At 33.9% G+C, this 19,438-nt stretch overlaps 3 protein-coding genes across 5 annotated transcripts; all 3 read left to right on the forward strand.

Annotated features, from left to right (window-relative positions):
* The first annotated feature begins 4,331 nt into the window (after positions 1–4,331).
* On the forward strand, positions 4,332–7,115 carry LOC105130258 (UPSTREAM OF FLC protein (DUF966)). Its single transcript, XM_011032663.1, has 5 exons — positions 4,332–4,670; positions 4,773–4,842; positions 4,933–5,045; positions 5,140–5,917; positions 6,759–7,115. Exons 1-5 carry the CDS (start codon positions 4,472–4,474, stop codon positions 6,874–6,876), a joined length of 1,278 nt encoding a protein of 425 aa, XP_011030965.1. The 5' UTR covers positions 4,332–4,471; the 3' UTR covers positions 6,877–7,115.
* Positions 7,116–8,478: 1,363 nt separating this feature from the next.
* LOC105130259 (protein DOWNSTREAM OF FLC) lies at positions 8,479–9,439 on the forward strand. Its single transcript, XM_011032664.1, has 2 exons — positions 8,479–8,774; positions 8,911–9,439. Exons 1-2 carry the CDS (start codon positions 8,627–8,629, stop codon positions 9,234–9,236), a joined length of 474 nt encoding a protein of 157 aa, XP_011030966.1. The 5' UTR covers positions 8,479–8,626; the 3' UTR covers positions 9,237–9,439.
* Positions 9,440–10,930: 1,491 nt separating this feature from the next.
* LOC105130260 (phosphoglycerate mutase-like) lies at positions 10,931–17,106 on the forward strand. Of its 3 annotated transcripts, none has more exons than XM_011032666.1 (9): positions 10,931–11,037; positions 11,750–12,031; positions 12,286–12,509; positions 13,814–13,932; positions 14,031–14,187; positions 14,348–14,449; positions 14,534–14,653; positions 16,504–16,564; positions 16,668–17,106. In XM_011032666.1, the coding sequence occupies exons 2-8, from the start codon at positions 11,761–11,763 to the stop codon at positions 16,546–16,548; spliced, it is 1,038 nt and encodes a 345-aa protein (XP_011030968.1). In that variant the 5' UTR covers positions 10,931–11,037; positions 11,750–11,760; the 3' UTR covers positions 16,549–16,564; positions 16,668–17,106. The 3 variants fall into 3 exon arrangements, with proteins under 3 accessions (XP_011030968.1, XP_011030969.1, XP_011030970.1); XM_011032667.1 differs by having other exon boundaries at positions 10,949–11,037; positions 11,740–12,031; XM_011032668.1 differs by lacking the exon at positions 10,931–11,037 and adding an exon at positions 11,062–11,134.
* Positions 17,107–19,438: the final 2,332 nt, after the last annotated feature.

Here is a 19,438-nt window from a genome sequence, read left to right on the forward strand (position 1 = left end):
TATATATATATATATATATATATATATCTCAATGAAGAATGGTTTTTTGAGTTAATATAATTATTAACTGGACCGTAGAGTTTATTAACACTAATCTTTAGAGTATTAAAAATAATTAAATAATCTCTTGACCAGCATTGACCATCCCTGCTTAGGGATTAAATTGAACATATTTTTCCTGAGAAACCATAAACTAGGAGGGCGATATTCAATTCCATTAAACTAAGAAGATTAACGTGTAAAATCACTTCTAGCGTCATTCAAGACTCCCTTACACACATACGGCTAAGTGTCTGTCAAACAGTACTTCCTCCCATATTACAGCCATGCATGCAAGGCTTTTTCATGCATCCAAGCAAGTACTCTTGCTCGATATTTGGAGGACAGCAAGAGCCGCAGAATAATTGAACGTCGCATGGATCGCGACAAATTTAGCCTTGCGCAAAGAGCCAAGAGGCATGCATAGTCGTAGTTTTTTTTTTTTTCAAATGATGAATCTAAATTGTGGAAGATCTAACCATGCTACATCAAGAAACTTATATTAGATTTGAAATTTTAAAATGAATAGTGTTGTGAGGGCTACTATGATGAAAATGTGAAGTGATTGGAAGAATATGTCACGATATTTTTGGGCTATGATCATGCTAAATAATTTGTGGGATTTTGGGTCATGGTGAACCAGTTAGATTGAGATGATTAATTTAGAATCCTGGGTCTACAAACATTCCCTTTTGCCTCGGCTACATTATTGTAAAAGGGGAATTTATATTACCTCTGGAGGCCCATTCCCTTCGTTCATTGTTTGGTATTTACTTACCATTGTTTTGTGTAGGTGTGGGGCAAGTCATGTGAAATAATGGAGGTTCTCATCTTTTTTCCTTCGATCTGATCTGTTTCAACGAAGCTGACGGTCGAATATCATGTTTGATTTGACATCTACTCTACTCTATTCTTTCTTCTTCTTCTTTTATGATACTGGACTAGCATTTACATCATGCCTCCTAGTAAAAAAGATTAATGTTCCTCTAATTAATAAATAAAAATAATTATCAGCAAACAACCTATACAATATACATGAACATGCGGTTATGTATTGCAGTGATTGTGTTGAAGTTATTCCTTGATGATAGATGACATCAAACGACTCTTTGCAGCATATGATTGCTGGTAAATGGTGATCAGTTTGTCTCTTGTGATAAGTATACCACTTTTATTAATTTCAACTGTTGGTAAATGGCGATCAGTTTGTCTCTTGTGATAAGTATACCACTTTTATTAATTTCAACTGAGGATTTACTATAACTCTTGTCACTCTTATCGTATGATGTCAATAATATTTAAATAAAAAAAATTATTTTGTATTTTATATTGCAATTCAATAATTTATTTTAATTTTTCATAATATTTAATTTTAAATTCATTAAAAAATCATCTTTTAATACAAATTTCACTGTTATATATATTTTTACTCTCATCGTAATCTTTGATGTAAAAGACATATCTATTAAAAATATGCTTATTATAACACTAAATTTTTTATTCTAGACCCAAATAAAGTAGTTTTAAATTTTTAGCATTGCCTCTCATATTATATATCTAGTTAAAGATAACAATAATTATAGATAAAAATAAATAGATATATTCTTATGATAGGTACAGATAATTAAAAGTATAAACCACGTTGTGAATTCTTTATCTTATACTTAGAAAGTTTGAGCTACAACAAGATTTAGATTTTAGAATAATATGAATTGAGATGTTGCTTATAAAAAAGTTAATGTGAATTTAGTGTAAATAAGAAAACAAGAGAAAGTAACTCAAGACTACAAAATTGTAAAATAATTGATATTTCAATTTTAGTTTTTATTTATTTGATTTTTAATTTTTTATCTTGGTTAGTTTATAAAAGTTTTATTTGTTTTAATTTTCACCCTTCAATTTTAATTTATCAAATATTATATTTTTTAATTTGGTTTTTATTCTTTGAATCTTTAATTTTTCTTCCTAGATATTTTGTAAAAGTTTTAATGTTTTTAGTTTCATCATTCAATTCAACATTATGTTTTATAATTTCTACCTTATTGTTTTGGTTTTTGATTTTTTTTTATTGATTTTTTTTAAAAGTTAGTATTCTTTTCAAATTCACCCTCGAACCAAAAATATTATTTTTATTTTTATGTCAATTTTGATATTCATTCTTTTGATTTTTTATCCTTTTACTAAATTGATTTTCTTTTTAATTTCACCCTTTAATCAAATATAAATTTTTTTTATTCTCATTATTTTAATTGATATTTTTTTGAATTATTTAGATATATATTTTTTTCAATTTTATCATTCAATATTTAATTAATTAAAAATTAAATTTTATAGTTTTTTCCATGCTAGGTGTTTCAGGTCTAATAATTTGAGTGACAAATTTTAAAAATTAATATTTCAAAAAAAAACTTTTTATCTGCAATCCTCTTTATATTTTTACTAGGTTATTTTAATCTCATGATTTAGATTATAAATTTGATGAAATATATCAAGTTGATTTAATTTTGATTATCTTAATTACATATTTTTTATATCAACTTGAATTAATCAAAATTATTTTTTAAATTTTTAAATTTTATTTTGGTATTTGAATATTATTGTTTTCAAATATATATATATACCAACACAGCTACCAAGGCTAATGTATAACAATACATTTTTATGCGGCATTCCAGTTTTTTTCTTTTTTTTTTTAAAAAAGCTAATGAAGTCATGAAGTCCAAACTATAGAATATTTCGTGATAATTTTTTTTTTTTTTTTTTTTTTTTTTTTTTTTTTTTTTTTTTTTTTTTTTTAGATTAACGTGGGTGTCCGGGCCAGCTTACGCGCACCACGACTAATCCCACGGGCCATGAAGTTAACGACCATATATTTCGTGATAATTGATCTTGGAAACCATGATTATTTGGGCACAGCAAACAAACAAACAAATAGCTAGCACATTAATTTGCTGAGAGGGCATTGAAGCTACTTGAAAACCACTCTCAAGTATAGCTCATTGACACCCAAACCATGTAAATTTGAAATCTCTGCCTTGGGAGTCGCAAAAGCACCACTTATTAAAACAAAAACGCATAAGTAATCCCATAACTATTTGATGCTATATTAGTACTTAGTTAAAACAATTGCAGAGCTAGCTGACAGAGAAAAGAAAGCCTCATGAAACCCTAACTTGGCCAGCCAGGCAACAGGGGGTTTCTTTTGTAAAGTGGTCGTTGCTGTTGGCACAGCCTACAACATTAGCTAGCTAGGATCATTGTGATGCAACGCCTAAGCAATAAAGTAGTCGGTATATATGGAAAGGTGATGGCGTTCTACAATCGAGGGTTCGCAGAAAAAGCTCACCGACATAGCTTCGTTGCACAGTGACCCATTCTACCCCTCCGGTTTTGTATTTTAAAAATATTTTAATTATTTTATTTTTTTAAATTAATATTTTTTAGTATTTTCAAATTATTCTAATTTATTAATATAAAAATATTTTTAACAAAATTAAAAATATATTATTTTAATTTATTTTTAAATAAAAAATATTTGAAAAAACAACACCATTCAAAATTTTCTAATAAGATAAAGTATGGTATAGTCGAAGGGAGAAAAAAACCCAAGTAAAAACAGAAAAAAAAACAGGATCATGCATTGCAATTGACCCTACATCCACTTGAACATTCTCTCGCACTTTAACTGTTTTTTCCCCGTATTTTTAAATAATTTTAATAGGTTGGTGTAAAAAGTAAGTTTTAAAAAATAAAAATAAAATATTATTTTAATAAATTAAAAAGATAAAAAAAAAAACCCCTCTGCGAATGTCTCTTTCTATTCACGACACTTCTCTGTTCAAAAGCATCCAAAGTCAAGATCAGGACCAGGATCAGGATATTTATTTGTTCAGTGGACTTCGTTGTTACCCTTGTAGACTTCCCAACATTACATTTCCACATCTAATGTTTATAATCTTCCATTTCCATCCTTTTAGTTTCTAAAATGCTACCTCTAATTTACCATTAAATAGCGTGCTTTTCAAGTTTAATTATTGATTTATTTTATATTATATTTTAAATTTATTATCTTAAAAAAAAGAGAAAGTAAGAAAACAATTAAAAAAGGGTCAGTTTTTAATTATTTAGTAGTTATTAGTAAGAGGACAAAACTAAAGCTTCTTAAGACTATAGTGGTAAAATTGGAAAAAGGAAAATTTCCAGGATAGAAATAGAACATTGGTGAATCTATAAGGGTAGAATATAGTTCGGCCTTACTTGTACTTATCGTGCCTTTTGATTCTTCTCCACCTCTCTGTATTTCTTGTGACCTTTCCTTTTCACTCTATCATCTCTAACTCTGTGTCCTAATAAAAGGAGCTGGCCTCTGCGTGTGCATGTATTAGACTTGGAGACCAGAAAGAAAGTGATCTAAAAGGAAGTGTTGAAGAATATGGATCTTCGTTCTAGAAAAGGCAGAGGAGAAAGATCAGAAATGAGCCCAGACAGGGTCAAAGTGTGCATGCAGCAACCAAGGGTCAAACCCATAAAAAAGGTTCAAGTTGTTTACTACCTATCCAGAAATGGCCAACTTGAGCACCCACATTACATGGAAGTTGCCCATTTGGCCAATCAACACCTTCGTTTGAGAGGTGGATTAATAATAAGCCAATTGAATTCTTGCTTCTTTCCTTCGTTTCTCAATGTTATTCTTGCCTGTGACATTCCTTTGTTTTTCGTCCTGTGCCTGATAGATTTCACGGATCGGCTCACAGTTCTCAGAGGAAAAGGCATGCCCTCTCTATATTCCTGGTCTTGCAAAAGGTACGTGCTGGTGTTGCATTTTGACAATCTCTGATTGCTTATGCTAAATTTTCCTTGTGGTCTACATTTACTGTCTTGATCTTCAATTAGGAGCTACAAGAATGGGTATGTTTGGAATGACTTGGCAGAAAATGATATCATCTATCCATCTGACGGAGCTGAATACGTTCTCAAAGGGTCTGAACTCGTTGAAGGATGCCCTGGTCAGTCTCTCTCCATTAAATGATTGTTACAACTTACAAGTTGCACACAGCACTGTATTGGTGGGCTCATTAGTAACATGCATTTCTTTTGCAGAAAGGCTTCAACAACTTCATGTAAGCAATAACAGACAACTAATTCAGGAACCCAATCTCCATGCAAAGAGAAAACAACTTCTGGAACCTATTCAACAGCCCAGACAACTCGAAGAAACGCATGGAACCAAGTACTATCAAGAATATGATGATGAAGAATCACAGGAATCACAAGAAGAATATGAAGACGAAGAGAAAACAAGCTATACAAGCTCCACAACACCCCACTCTCGTTGTTCAAGAGGGGTATCCACAGACGAACTTGAAGAGCAAGTACCCCGCAAAAACCCCACCACTGAGTCAACTCAACATCACTCCCCCTCAGAATCAACACCCTCAATACTCTCTGAGAAACCCCGTCAAAGCACCAACAATACCTCCAAACGTTTTGAAGACGGTGACCCCGTTGCCATCGAGTCAGCACCGGGTCGTAACTCGGTCTTACTCCAACTCATTTCATGTGGAAACTTGACTGTGGCCAAAGCAAAAAACAATGTGCCTAGTTTAAAGCAACCAGCTGCAGCTGTGACAGTGAACGGTCCCAATGTTAATGTGGTTAAAAGGAGTGTAAGCGATCTTCATAGAGGGGTCTTGTATAAAACTGCAGTTAAGGTTGCTGAGGAAGAGATGATTAGCTACATGTCCGAGAATCCTAGGTTTGGAAATCTACAGTCTGAAGAGAAGGAGTATTTTAGTGGCAGCATTATTGAGTCAATGAGTGAGAACCGAGTTGTGGACGAGCCTGCTTTGAAGAGATCTAATTCCTATAATGAAGAAAGGTTAGTCACCAGTCATTAGTGATCCTATCTTGTAACATTTTTGCAATTCTCTGAAGTCTAGTCGAGTTGACTCGGTTCCGTTTGATTTTGACCCTCAAACAGTTTGCATGTTGGCCATCCATTTTAGATGAGACCTTGGTACCATAGGGGACCAGCTGATAAGGATTCCAATTCCTTGACGAGCCAATTATAAATTGGTCCCTATACTTATAAAATGATGATAATGTAATCCCCATAGGTATTAAAATATCTTAATCCGTTGACCTTATGTGGTTGTCAAGTCTGTAACAAAAATCGAGGGAGGGACTAACTATGAAATATGGACACACAGGGATTGATTTATTATTTTTCAAGACTATAGGACTGCAATTACTTTATTTATTAAGACTACAACGACTGGTTTGTAATTTACACTTCTGACTTGACCTTTCGAAAATTACCAAAAAAAGGGTCAATTAAGGGCGGTTGGGTGGGAGGCTTTAATTATTAAAGTTAAAGATTCATATCTTCGACTTATTGAGGAAAAGAAAGCATGATAACTCCTATGGTTAGCGCAAGTTCACACATTGAGAAAGTTCACTTTTTTACTTTAGTTAATTACCACCAAGTGATGATTATCTGGTTGATAATGGCTAGAAACGGTACCTTCGAAAAGAACGAGCAAAGCTGCCTTTTCCGTTGCTTTAATTTTTCGAACCAACTTTTTTGGTTGCCTGTGTTAGTATTTGCTAGCTCGTCGATCCGTGTTGCTTTGTTTTCCTGTAGTATAATGTATTTTGCTTGCCATTTCTAATCGTCGAGTTAAATTTATCGTTTTCCCTTTGTTAAAAAACTAACCCAGGTGCACCAAGGCTGGAATGAAGGATGATCAGCCGGAAGAAGTTAAGGAGAAAGCAGCAAGAGGCAAATGCATCCCTCTCAAAAAATCTTCATCATCTTCGAAACAAACTAAGAAATGAGCACTGATGCGTCCGATTGAGTGAAAGTGGTTGCAGCATTAATTATTACTAGCAGTTATTAGGGTTTTACCTAGTAGGGTAACTGTGGTGCTGTGGAAATTAATTTGACAAGGATGTTGTAAATCTTGGAATTGGAGACGTTGAGAAATGAAACCATGGTGCTAGCTGGTGTGATTCCATTTGTTACTTACTGTTTGTCTTCGTGTGCTTTAATGAGATTTTGATCATTTTCATCATGACTTCTACCCTTCAATCTGAGATGCTCATCATGCAACCATCTTCGTTTGCTTTCACTCAACTGATGAATCTTTGATTGGATTCGATGTGGGAAAATCGTTGAGTGGAGACAGGTTACTGAAAGAAGCCTAGAATTTCCTATCCTTGTGTGTTATTATCTATCACTGTAATCATCATACCAAAGAATCCAACCAAATTTGATGTCTTTGGCACTTGTCAAAGGGCAAATTCATGCAATTAAAGGTCCACAACGTGATGATCCATGCCTAACAAAGGATGTCAATAGACAGTCGTATTCTTTGACCAATGCATGTAACCATCATCTATCCACCATTTGCACCTTCCCTGGCGGGTATTCTTTGACCGCCGAGTTCAGCGCCTGCCTTTTTCTTCTTTCACTGCAAAATTCCAGATGAGCTTCTTTTTACTGAGATCCAATGAGTGTAGGCCCGAATGGAGCTAATACAAATTAATCGGGCCTGAGTTAAAGAAGTCCAGGACCCAGTATCATTCTGTGTTTTCTCCTGATTAGATCCTTGGGATCCTTCTAATCTCCTTGTCCGATAGACGTGACAAAACAAGTCTGACCTCAACTCAGGAAAGATCATGAGGCATTGAGCCTAGAATACATGGGTCCGTAAGGACCTAGCAAGCCTAGTGTCTACTAGGCCCAACAACTATCTTCATCTTGCTGTTTGGACTTCTAGAGGCTCCAAATTCCGAACTTCGTAAGAAAATAATCAAGCTTTTAATTAAGAAAAATAAACATGAATTGCTGGTCACAGACTACTGCTAAGATATCAGCGCGACAGTTCCGGCTAACCCACGGATTTCGGCCTTGTAGAAGTAGTTTTTCAGCTCAGGATCACTTCCATAACGTTGGTCAATGGGCCATGGGCTCATGGCTCATGCAATAAAGCAATTTCAATGCACGTGATTTGGTTCGATGTGAGCTTAAAGATCTCCACAAGACAAGGTACTTGATAAAAGCACCCAAGATTTCCAGGGCATTGCCGAAAACGATGGCATTTTCCCTTAGGATCCACCATAACACGTTAAACTATAATTTTTTTGGGGAAAAATTTAGGCCTACCCCTCTTTGTTTTCCCTTGGATCTGTTTTAATTGCACCAGAAATCTTTTAATATTTCCTAATCCATCAGGTCAGCTTCAATATTTCATAAAATAGAACTTTGATAGAGAATTCTTGGTACTTCTTAAACGTAATCTATGCGCGACTTAAGGAATATTGAAGCTGGCAAGTGGAAGCCAACCGACACCATTTAATTCCTAGAGATAGTAATGCCGCAAGACTTGCTGTATATCTTCTTTTTTTTGCGCATGTGACAGTACTCTTCCCCTCAATATTAGAGCCACTGCTTACTTATTTTCTCACCCTAAACGAGCAAGCTCTCGCTATAACATAATCACACACATTTTACCCTTAACCTTTGTTTCTCATTTTTTCTCAACTTCTGCTTTCTTAGTTCCTCACTCGATCTTGCCACTAAACCATGGCTAGGCTATTACTATTTGCCTTGTGTGTGCTCCCTTCACTTGTTAGCGCATGGAGAATGGGAAACCCTTTCCATGTCCGTGGCCGCGTCTACTGTGACACTTGCCAGTGTGGCTTCGAGACCAAAAAAACTACTTACATACCAGGTACGCACGCACGCACTCCTTTTTATCCTTTACTAATTCTAATTATTGCAGCTTTTCTCCATACAGATAATGGGTTTTATTCAATATACTATAATATCCGATCGTAGTTCTTGATGAATATTGTGACGTCCTCCAGGTGCAACGGTTAGAATTGAATGCAAAGACAGAACAGACTTACAGCTTAGATACAGTTTGGAGGGTGTGACAGACTCAACCGGTGCATACAAGATTAAGGTTGTAGGCGACCAAGCGGACAGGATTTGCCATGTTGTTCTTGTTGATAGTCCACTGGCTGACTGCAAAACGGTACACCCAGTGCTTAACCGTGCTGAAGTAATTCTAACCCGTTCCAACGGTGCCATTTCTGATCTTCATTACGCTAATTCCCTGGGGTTTGTGAAAGACGAGGCATTGCCTGGGTGCGCTGAATTGGTCAAGAAACTTCTAGAATCCGATGAATAGATCAACAAAGAACATTATTGATAGGCTACCAAGCTAGTCCCATCTTTTAATTACTTATGGTGTTCTTTGTAGTTTGATCATTGATGTTTATGTATTTGGTAGCTTGTCTCTTAGCTCATGAGACTACATATGATGTCATTGTCTGTGTTGACCTATTTTGTTTTGTTTTCATCTACTTGATTAATAATGCTAAATTTATGACGTGTGTGTTTATTCCTTTTCTTTTGCTGAGATTGTAGCTTTTAAAATATATTTTTTCCTGAAATTATAAATAAGAGACGTTGACATTTAATTTATTTTTATTATATTTTTATAGAATAAATTCCATTAAAATTCAATTTTTAATACTCAAAATGATTTAAACTTGAAATTTTATTAAAATATCTAAATTTAATTTAATTTAAAGAGTTCCGAACATGTTACCATTAAGACTTATATTAGAGTCTTAATTAGCTCCTTAGTTTGGTATCGACCATAGCTGAGAGTGGAGTAGATCAGGTGCCAAGAATTACCAAGTATATTTTAACCACGATTATTATTAAATGCATGGAGGGATGATGATATTATCTATTTTCCAATACATTTGAGAAAAAATTAATAGAATCCAAAAGCTTATGAATCAATTTATATTTGAGCAATACATTTGGTAAATAAATGATTTAATTACTTTTAAATTTTAACACTAGAGGTGTTCGACTAATCTTTTTTGATAAACCAGAAGTATTAAGCTAGGATAAACTCAAATTGTACCGGAAATTAAAAATAAAAAAAACTAATAAAGACGACGACGCCGTTTGGCTCTCTGCCGCGCCCCTCGCATGACGAGCCTCTCCCCTGTCTCGTTCCCTGAAAAATGTCGAATGGATTTTTATGGTCCTTCAAGTTTAAGACTTTAGTTATATTTACCTCTCAAGTTTACATTTAGTCTCATGAGACCTTATAATCTCAGTTATTGATCAAGTGTGATTCCTCCATGGCTAATGGTTGGAAAGACTGATCAATAATGTCAATTTTATAAGATTGTGTGTTTTAATTCAGTAATGTAGTAAGAAAAAAAAAACAAAAAAAAAAACTCAAAACCAAAACTTAGTTCTTTCTTCTAAAAGGATTTAAATAATAAAGGAGAGGAGGAGAGATAGAGAACTTTTTATTGATTTTGTTTGAATTTTATTTTTGAAGTATTTTGTGTCTTTGTAATTTTAGGTTTTTATTAAAAAATAATTTTCATTTTGATTCTTTTATTTTTATTTTTATTCAATTCAATGATTTTGTTTTTTTTTCTAAGTGTGTTTGGTAATATGAAATAAGATGTATTTCAAAAATATTTTTTAATTAAAAATATATTAAAATATTTTTTTAATTTTCAACATTAATACATAAAAATCTTTGAAAAATATTTTTTTAAAATATTAATTTAATATTTTTCAGGTAAAAAACATGTTAAATGATAAAAACAAAAAATACTCAAAATTAATTAATTTGAACATCCATGCGGCATGATTCAAATCAAATCAGTGAGTTTTTGAAATGAACATCATTAGCAAGTTTCTTACATTAGTGATAGATTTGGATGGAATATGGATGGACCATGCATGACAAATCGTTGAAGCACAAGGTTTTGAGTGACCAAAATTGAAGTAAAGGAGCTAAAGTGACCACTCGTAAGACCTTGACGGACATTGGAATTTATTTTCACTCCTTTGAAAACGTTCATTTCTGTTCGTGCATCTGTCAACTCTGTCTTTCTTGTCATATCGAGGACGAAGAGTTTTAACTTGTTTGCCATTCGCCAACAATCACTGTTAAGTCTTCCTTCTCTACTTCCAGTCTTTTCTCAACTTTGTGTGTGTGTGTGATTAAAAGTTTTGGATCGTGATTCTTTTGCTGATTCTTTTATGGTGCCATCCTGTTTTTTTTTTTTTTTTTGTTGGGGTAGTTTGATTTGATCATAGGTTTTGTCTTTTATTGAAGCTGAATTTGAAGTGGGATTTTGATTTTGATTACCATGAAAACAAAGAGAAACTTTAATTGGTGCCCCCTTTGCATGTGTTCTTTTCCTCTTCATCTTATCATGTTTGATCGACGAAAGGTTTATCTTTTTATGATTATTTGAATTTCATGGAACCTGGAATAGTATTTAAGTGAACTGCTCAATGCAGTATGATTTAGTATAGTGAAGAAAATGTTAATTTTCTCCACGGAGAGGAAAAGAGGAGGAAGAAATTTATGGATTTCAATGAAGTTTCACTTTTGCCTCGTGCTTAAAGACTAACTGTGTTTAACAGGGGATCGGGTTATAAATTATAAGCTTTGGTTCTTTTAATGTTTATAGATAAATAATTATAGTAGCATTTGTTTTTGAGCTTATTGTAGAATGAATCTTCATGTTTAATTGGTAAAATCGAAATAATTTGTCGGTATTAGATTTTCTATGTTTCTCAGATGCTGTTTCTAGGAAAAACGAATCCATTTATGTTTGCTAACATTTTTTTCCCCTTCACTGTGTTGATCAGTTTGATAAGGGATGGCAGCTGGCGCCTTGCACAGATCCATGAGGACCATTCATCTCCATGGTGGTAGCAATGATTCTGCCTCTACTAAGGAATTTGGGAATTCCTCATTGAAATTTATCTCAAAGGGTTTTCCAGTAGATGTAAAGTTTCTCAATGACAAGAGTCGCAGTTTTAGACACTGCAAAATGCATGTTATTCGTGCAATTTCTTCTCATGCATCAGTGGTGGATCCAATCTTGTCTACTGCACACGTGACCACCAATTTCAATCAGAACACATCAAGTGAGTGCATGGGTTAACTGTTCTTTTATAGTTGACTGTTCTAGTCTTGAATTTGTTACTTATAATGGCCATCGTGGCACATTGCATCGTATTCCATCACATATGCTTGCTTAATACATCTGTTAATGCAATGGCCTTTATTAAATATTATCAGATAACCATGGCAGACCATTCTCAATTTCAACTTTGCTAAATAACAATTTCCGATGTCTGTGATGTCAATTAAATACTTGCTTGTGATCTCTTTTTGGCAGTCGAATCTTCCTTGATATTGATCCGGCATGGTGAATCTATGTGGAATGAGAAGAATTTGTTCACTGGTTCTGTTGATGTGCCTTTAACCAAGAGAGGCATAGAGGAAGCCATTAAGGCTGGTGAGCGAATTAACAGCATACCAGTGAACATGATTTACACATCTGCATTGATTCGTGCACAGATGACAGCTATGCTAGCCATGACTCAACATCGTCAGAAGAAGGTACCCATGCTCATGCTTCCATAGCATGGCAGAACTTCACTTTCACTTTACACACACATTTGGCATCTCAAATCATGTGAGCAAGTCACATGTAGTTATGTCTTCTTTCCATTCCATTTGTCTTGTATTACAATCCCCACATTATTCACTATCTTATTATGAATGGAGCAAACTCAGCTGATGCAGTTTGAGCTGGCATGCGATAACTATCAGTCATGAATAAAGACTTCACTGTAGAGGGACAGTGTGTTCAATCTAAAAAACTTCTTCTGATGCTTTCTTGCCTTTTTTTACTGAAAGAAAAATGTTGCAACCCAGCCCTGCCTCATGAAGAATTCCCATTTGGTGTCTTAATTTTTTTTTCTCAAACCGTACACAACATGTTTAGGTCCAAAATCCTCCATGTTTAGCCCAGTAACTTTTCTCCCCTTCTCGATAGTGTCCCTTGTTGGCCTGGGAAGGGGAGAGTGGCCGAGTTGCTAGCACCGGTGAAGTCTTAGCTGTCGAACAAGCAATGAGGGGTGAAGCCTCCCACTTTTACTGGAGGTTTCCTGCCTGCCATAATATGGACACACCGTTTGTAATAATAAGGCTTATCCATTGTTGTAAAAAGTGCCATATGTTGGCTGGTTTGTTGTTTGACTACCATAGATGGCCCAGTAATTTTTCTGTTCCTTTCAAAGCAGGATAATAACATAAAAGTGTTCATGGGCACACCTTGCTGGGGGCTGGGGGGGGTTACAGAAGACGTCTTCCCCAGCACGGCTTGACTGAAATATCAACCTCATATCATCAACTATTCATATGCATGCAGAATTCATCTTTTGTCGTTTCATAGATTAGCTTTAAAAAACACAGCATATGCATCTAAAGCATGGGCGGGAATTCCATGATCCTTTTCATTTGTGATCATGTCCTTGATCAACATTCTCTGTACTCCTTTTATTTTCTTTTGGGCTGTATTCTCATGAGCTCAGTGAACATAATGTTGCTCATTAGTTCCTTAGGGTAATTGGAAATCATGGAGCATGTTACTTAGTTTTTCGGTCATTGACTTAATATAGTAAACATGGAGCATGTTGCTTAGTTTTTCTGTTATTGACTTAATATAGTAAACACTTTAAAGTATTAGATGGCTAGTTCTGAAGTCCTTGTAGATTTATCTTTGCAGAACAAATTGTAGGGAAGTTAAAATTAGTTGTCTTTTACTAGTATATAACATTCAGTAGTCAATGGAAATGAACCGATAATTTCAGAATCTACATAATTATATTTTTTTAACCTAATTCATATGTGTACTGTAGATACCCATTATTATGCATGATGAGAGTATACAAGCAAAAGAATGGAGTCAAATTTTCAGTGAAGAAACAATTCAGCAATCTATTCCAGTCATAACGGCTTGGCAATTGAATGAAAGAATGTATAACCTTTTTACTCCTTTCTGTTTCTCTGTTTTTTTTTTTAATAATATATTTACATTTAAAATTTGCTAGCTACATTGTAATCCATTTTCTTCAGGTATGGGAAGTTGCAGGGTCTTAACAAGGAGGAAACGGTTGTAAAATATGGAAAGGAGAAAGTGCATGAGTGGCGTCGAAGTTTCGATAGCCCTCCCCCAAACGGTGAGAGCTTGGAAATGTGTTCTCAAAGAGCTGTTGCCTATTTTAAAGAAAATGTAAGTCCATAAACATTGTATTCCATAATGCTTCTTATTGATACAAATCTCATGAGAGCCTTGAAGGGTGAAGCATAAACATAATGTATTAGGCATATGCATATAGGGTTTACATGCATCTCTATGGGTTCGTCTGATCCATAAGAAACATATATTGCAGATTGAACCCCAGCTTCACAATGGAAGGAACATAATGGTTGCTGCCCACGGAAATTCTCTGAGGTCCATCATTATGTATCTTGAGAAATTAACTTCTCAGGAGGTAACTCCACTACTTTCTTAGGATTGCTAAGTGACTAAAAATGCTTTCCTTAATTTGCTCAAGTTTTATTTTTTTGGTAAACAGGTTACCAATTTGGAATTATCTACTGGGGTTCCATTACTTTACATCTACAAGCATGGGGAGTTTTTGAAGAGGGGCAGTCCTGTTGGACCTAAAGAGTATGGAGTTTATGCTTATACCAGGGTATGAATTCTGTGCTCTTTTTTGTACTTGGCCGTGTCATTTGTGAATTTTTCACTCTCAAATTTTCAGTTGTTTGTTCAGATCTTTACTTGTTTGCAGTTCTCAATTACCATCAAAGGCAAGTATGATTGAAGAAATAAAATCCTTAAACTTTGTTTGTTTTGCATTGCTTGACTGAAATAATTGGCATCTGATTTTTGAGTTATCAAAGTCTTTATTCATTACCAAAAGGTCCATCAGGATATCAAGGATCATGTTAGTTTTTTATGCATAGACAAACATGCTTTGTTGTCCATTTGACCTGCTGTACTGTTCTTCATTGATTGAGGCCTTGCCCATCCAGTGAAAATAAAAGGGGGATTATCAAGCATCTTCAGTTCTTTACTTCTCTTGTTTTTGCTTCTACTTCTAGGTTCCTTATGTATCCATTTCTTGCTCAACCTGTTTAGAAGCTCTCTTATATCCCTTACCAGCTAGTCATTTTCATGATATCAATTTTTTTGAGTTGCATTTCAGTAAAGCAACTTGCAGAAAGGAATCTTCTATTAGCTGTTGCAGTCATTACTGAAACAAGTTTTAAGAGGAACAATACTTGTTGATTTTCTACATAATTATATATGTTTCAGTTTGCCTTTGTTTCACCATTACCACCAGCAAGATTGAGATCTGCTTTGATTCAAAGCTTGCTGTTTGATGATCCTTGGTATTCATTAAACTTTTCACACCGAAATAACATAGAAAAATCATGTACCATGTTTTCAGTTTTTTTATCACTTATGTCTGATAAATCACATACGAACTTTTGAAAAGTACCATTCTAATGGAACTTGAAAAATGGAAGCACGGGCTGTGTTTAGCTTTTAGTGAGGTTCAAGAAAGATAAGTAAACCCAAAATCTTGTCTTTGAGGTTATATAATGGACACGTGATTTGGATGGACCACAGAGAGGACATGTTTTGGGATGAGAGGGTAATACTGATATATCTAAGTATTTCATTGTGATAATTTGGGGGGGAAGGGAATGTGAAATCAGTAGAAAAAGTTCCATGCTATCAGATAGAATGTCCTAGTTTTGCTCAAGTCTTCCTCAGCATGGGAAAATGAAGTGAAAATGCCTTAAATAACTGTTTCCGTGACTCTTCTTTTAGCTGAGAATGTGTTTGTCATATGAAGTAACATGAATTCATAGCAACATTGGTGTAGACCCTTGTAGGTTGCTTAATGTGGTGTCATCTTTTTCTGCTACTGTTGGCTGTTTGTTTTGTCTTTTGCAGTTTCTGTTGGAACTTTATGCTTCAGTCCTGGTTTTATCGCGGCTCCTATTGCATATAAGCCTAGTTTTTGATATGGAACTTCATTATTACAAAGGACGAATTTAGTTGAATCTGTTTTTTTTTAACCATCTCTTATTATTAGATCCCATTAATGGCTTGTATGCATGGCAGTTGTTTCTGAAATTCCTTTTTGGTAGACCTGTTTATACAATATGTTGTGCAAAATGTATGTTACTTAATAAGCAAAAGCAACGATAGTTTACTGAATTTTTTTAATCTCTAAATGGAATTCATGTTCATGAATTTTCTCATGGCCTTGTCGTCAATGCTTTGGTAATTCATCTTGTGCATTGACTTGTTACATATATGTTAACCTCATTCAAAGACAAAGACCAGATGATGCCCCTTCAGCATGTGCATAATGTTCCTTAATAGCGGTTTCTTTCCCTTGCTTTCTTAGCCTGATCTATCACAAATTTTTTTTTGTCCTTCACAATTCACCAGCATATTGTAACATTATCTTTCTTTGAACTGATTTCTAATATCTTATCTGCTTGCTAAATGTTCTTAATGCAGAACTTAGCTCTTTATAGGCAAAAATTGGATGAGATGGTGCAATAATCAATTCGAAAACCTGGTAAAATTCTTGTTGGATTTCAAATACTGCCAACGAGATGTATATTAAGTTTGATGCGCAGCCTCATCAATTTAATGCTCAATTTTTCTCAACGGTTTTGCAGGGAATATATATATATATATATTACTTGAAACTTGCTGATATTTAAAAGAGTACAGTTCTACACTGATTCTACATTGCGCACATATGTGGCTACTACTTTTTCAGTCAAACCACAGTGGTCGTCAAAATGCTAGAGAGTAGTTCATAAGGTAGTTGATGGCAAAATATTAAAAGATTTGGGAATCTTTTTGTACCTGTTCAGGTTGCAAATCTTCTGCTATTATAAAGTGAGATTCAAAGAAATAAAGCTAACAAAGAAACTATGGTCTTACAATTATTAGTTTCTTATAAAATGCTGATGATTGTCGATGGTTGCTATTAGATCATCTTTCCCACAAGGATGGTGGGAAATCGACGCTATGTATTCAACTTCAACTTTGATAATAGAATCATCTTCTGTTGATGGCATGGCAAGCAAGATGCCGCCACACTTGGTCAAACGCTTGTTAAAAAAAATACCAAGACCCTGAATATTTATCGCTGTGGGTAGCATTTCACATGAAAAAAAATGGAATCTGTCGAGAAATGCAACGCATGAATACACAATGGCAATGTTTGGCCGTTGAATTGCAGTTGGAAATGGGTTTTGTATATGAGAACATGTCCTCTGTAGTAGACCTGAAAATCGTGCAGGTTGCGGTGCATGTTGTTTTTCTTCCTTCCGGACCTGGCCTTGTGGTTGTCGTTCTACCATTCCATATATTAATCAATGAACTCCAACTTACGCTAATAAATTTATTCACTCTTAATCATATGGTAAGGGTTTCCTTGACCAAGAAACTGAAATCAAGGTGGACAGTGGCATCTTCGTAGTTGACGTAGAAGTGCAATGAACAAAGAAAGAAAGCCAGGTTCAGAAATCTTAAATTTTCTTAATGGTAGGAGAGGATTTCACTTTCAAGGGGCACTTGAAGTTGCCTACTGTTAGCGTCCATTGACAACATAGTTGCAGAATTCCTTCTGCTAGTCACGAAGGTGAAGCCTTGGATTATTTATTAATTTCTAATTCTTGGATCATCAACGGTGAGGCCTTTTCCATTAACAGGTAAAAACAAATGATGGGTCAAGACTCGAATCTATTAAATAAAAGCATTCAAGACACTAGTATTATTCAGTTTAATAAAGGTCGTCCAAAATACATTTTTTAAGACAACACCAAATATATAATATAAATTTAAATTGTAATATCACAAAATTATAAGTATTAATTATATATTAACAATTTCAAAAGTTCAAATATTTTTATTTTATTCACATTGATTCCTTAATTTATTGGACAAATTGATCTATTTACTTTGTCATTAACAATACAACACAATATAAACTCCAATCATAAACTCGAATCATAAGTAAAATATTTTAACTAATTATATTTTAATAATTTTAATCAAGTAGTAAATAACAATATAACACAATTAAAATAAAAATAAAATAAACAATGAAAAGTAGAAACGTTTTTATTTTATTCACATTAATTCTTCTACTTCTTGAACAAATCAACTCACTTATTTCATCAGTTACAATAAATGAGTTTCTTCAAATTTTAATAAACCATTTAACATTAATTACTTTAAGGGTCAAGCATGTCAATTTATAACTTTTATTATGTATATTTGCTAGCTAAAGCATAGTAATATATCAATTGATATGTTGATAGTTGACATAAGAAATTTTAAAAAAAGAATAAGTATTTTAATTTTACAAAAATAAAATCCACAAATAATTTATATTATTAAAAAAATTATAATAATTAAAATTAAAATCAAGCCCTTGATAATTAAATTGCATAAATTTTACAAGATATAAATTTAAAACAATAAAAATGTTAGGGTATAGATTACTAGAATATACAATTTTATATTTTTTTCAAATTCATAAAATCGGTTTGATTTTACCGAGTTTGACCAATTTTATTAATTTTTAAGTTTTAATCTATATTAACTTATAAAATTTTAAAATTTTAAAAATCAACACGCTTTTTTTACCACATTTCAATAAAAATGGAAGTGCTTTCGTAAAAAAAAATGGTTGCAAGAGCTCCAAGACACAAGTGATTCTAACCCTAGGAATATGCGTTCTGTTCTCACCAACTCAGATACGATGGGCAGGTATTGTTCGGTTACTCCTTTGGTCATGTAAATGAGGAGGATATATACGATCTGTTTTCTCATTGTGCCTGCTCAGAAGCTGTGTGGAGTTCAATTCTGCAGAAGAATGGGGTCTGCAGAAGAATGAGGTGTGTAGAGATATTGGTGAATGGGCAGCAGAGTTGGTCATTAGGCTAATGAAATGGATAGCATGGAATGTTATTTGTGTATGGAATTGGAAGAGAAGGAACAGTGCCCTGAATCATGCAGATGTTTAGCTACAAAATACAAGATAATAATTTTAAAAGAAGCATTTACGAATGAAAGCAAATACAAGATTTCAAGTTCAACTCTTGCCGGGTATAAACAATTTCTCGAGGCCACTGGACTTGGAAAAAACCCAGGAATTAACTGTAGTGCACTTGCGAGAAACTTCTTATCAGAGGACCTGCGCACCCCAGTGTTAGTCGGGCCTCCGTCTGGATATCTTATGCTAATTAAAAAAAAAAATCTGAATGAATGCTGAAGTAGTACTCTGCTGTTTGTTGCAACTTGGATGTCCATATAAATTTTATTTTCTTGCAAAAATTGTTATCGATTTTGTTGTTACCAAAACATCTATGGATGAACAGAAGCATTTGAATTTCAAAATTTAATCAGAATTCTAAGGTGCAGATATTCTCTA

The sequence above is a fragment of the Populus euphratica genome, unplaced genomic scaffold (genome assembly GCF_000495115.2).
Source record: "Populus euphratica unplaced genomic scaffold, PopEup_1.0 scaffold45.1, whole genome shotgun sequence".
NCBI lineage: Eukaryota > Viridiplantae > Streptophyta > Magnoliopsida > Malpighiales > Salicaceae > Populus > Populus euphratica.

Coding starts and splice junctions, on each gene's coding strand:
- LOC105130258 (XM_011032663.1), top strand. CDS start 4,472: ATGGATCTTCGTTCTAGAAAAGGCAGAGGAGAAAGATCAGAAATGAGC. Junction 4,671..4,772: donor TCAACACCTTCGTTTGAGAG/GTGGATTAATAA, acceptor TGTGCCTGATAG/ATTTCACGGATCGGCTCACA. Junction 5,918..6,758: donor AATTCCTATAATGAAGAAAG/GTTAGTCACCAG, acceptor AAACTAACCCAG/GTGCACCAAGGCTGGAATGA.
- LOC105130259 (XM_011032664.1), top strand. CDS start 8,627: ATGGCTAGGCTATTACTATTTGCCTTGTGTGTGCTCCCTTCACTTGTT. Junction 8,775..8,910: donor AAAAACTACTTACATACCAG/GTACGCACGCAC, acceptor GACGTCCTCCAG/GTGCAACGGTTAGAATTGAA.
- LOC105130260 (XM_011032666.1), top strand. CDS start 11,761: ATGGCAGCTGGCGCCTTGCACAGATCCATGAGGACCATTCATCTCCAT. Junction 12,032..12,285: donor TTTCAATCAGAACACATCAA/GTGAGTGCATGG, acceptor TCTTTTTGGCAG/TCGAATCTTCCTTGATATTG. Junction 14,188..14,347: donor TTGCCTATTTTAAAGAAAAT/GTAAGTCCATAA, acceptor CATATATTGCAG/ATTGAACCCCAGCTTCACAA.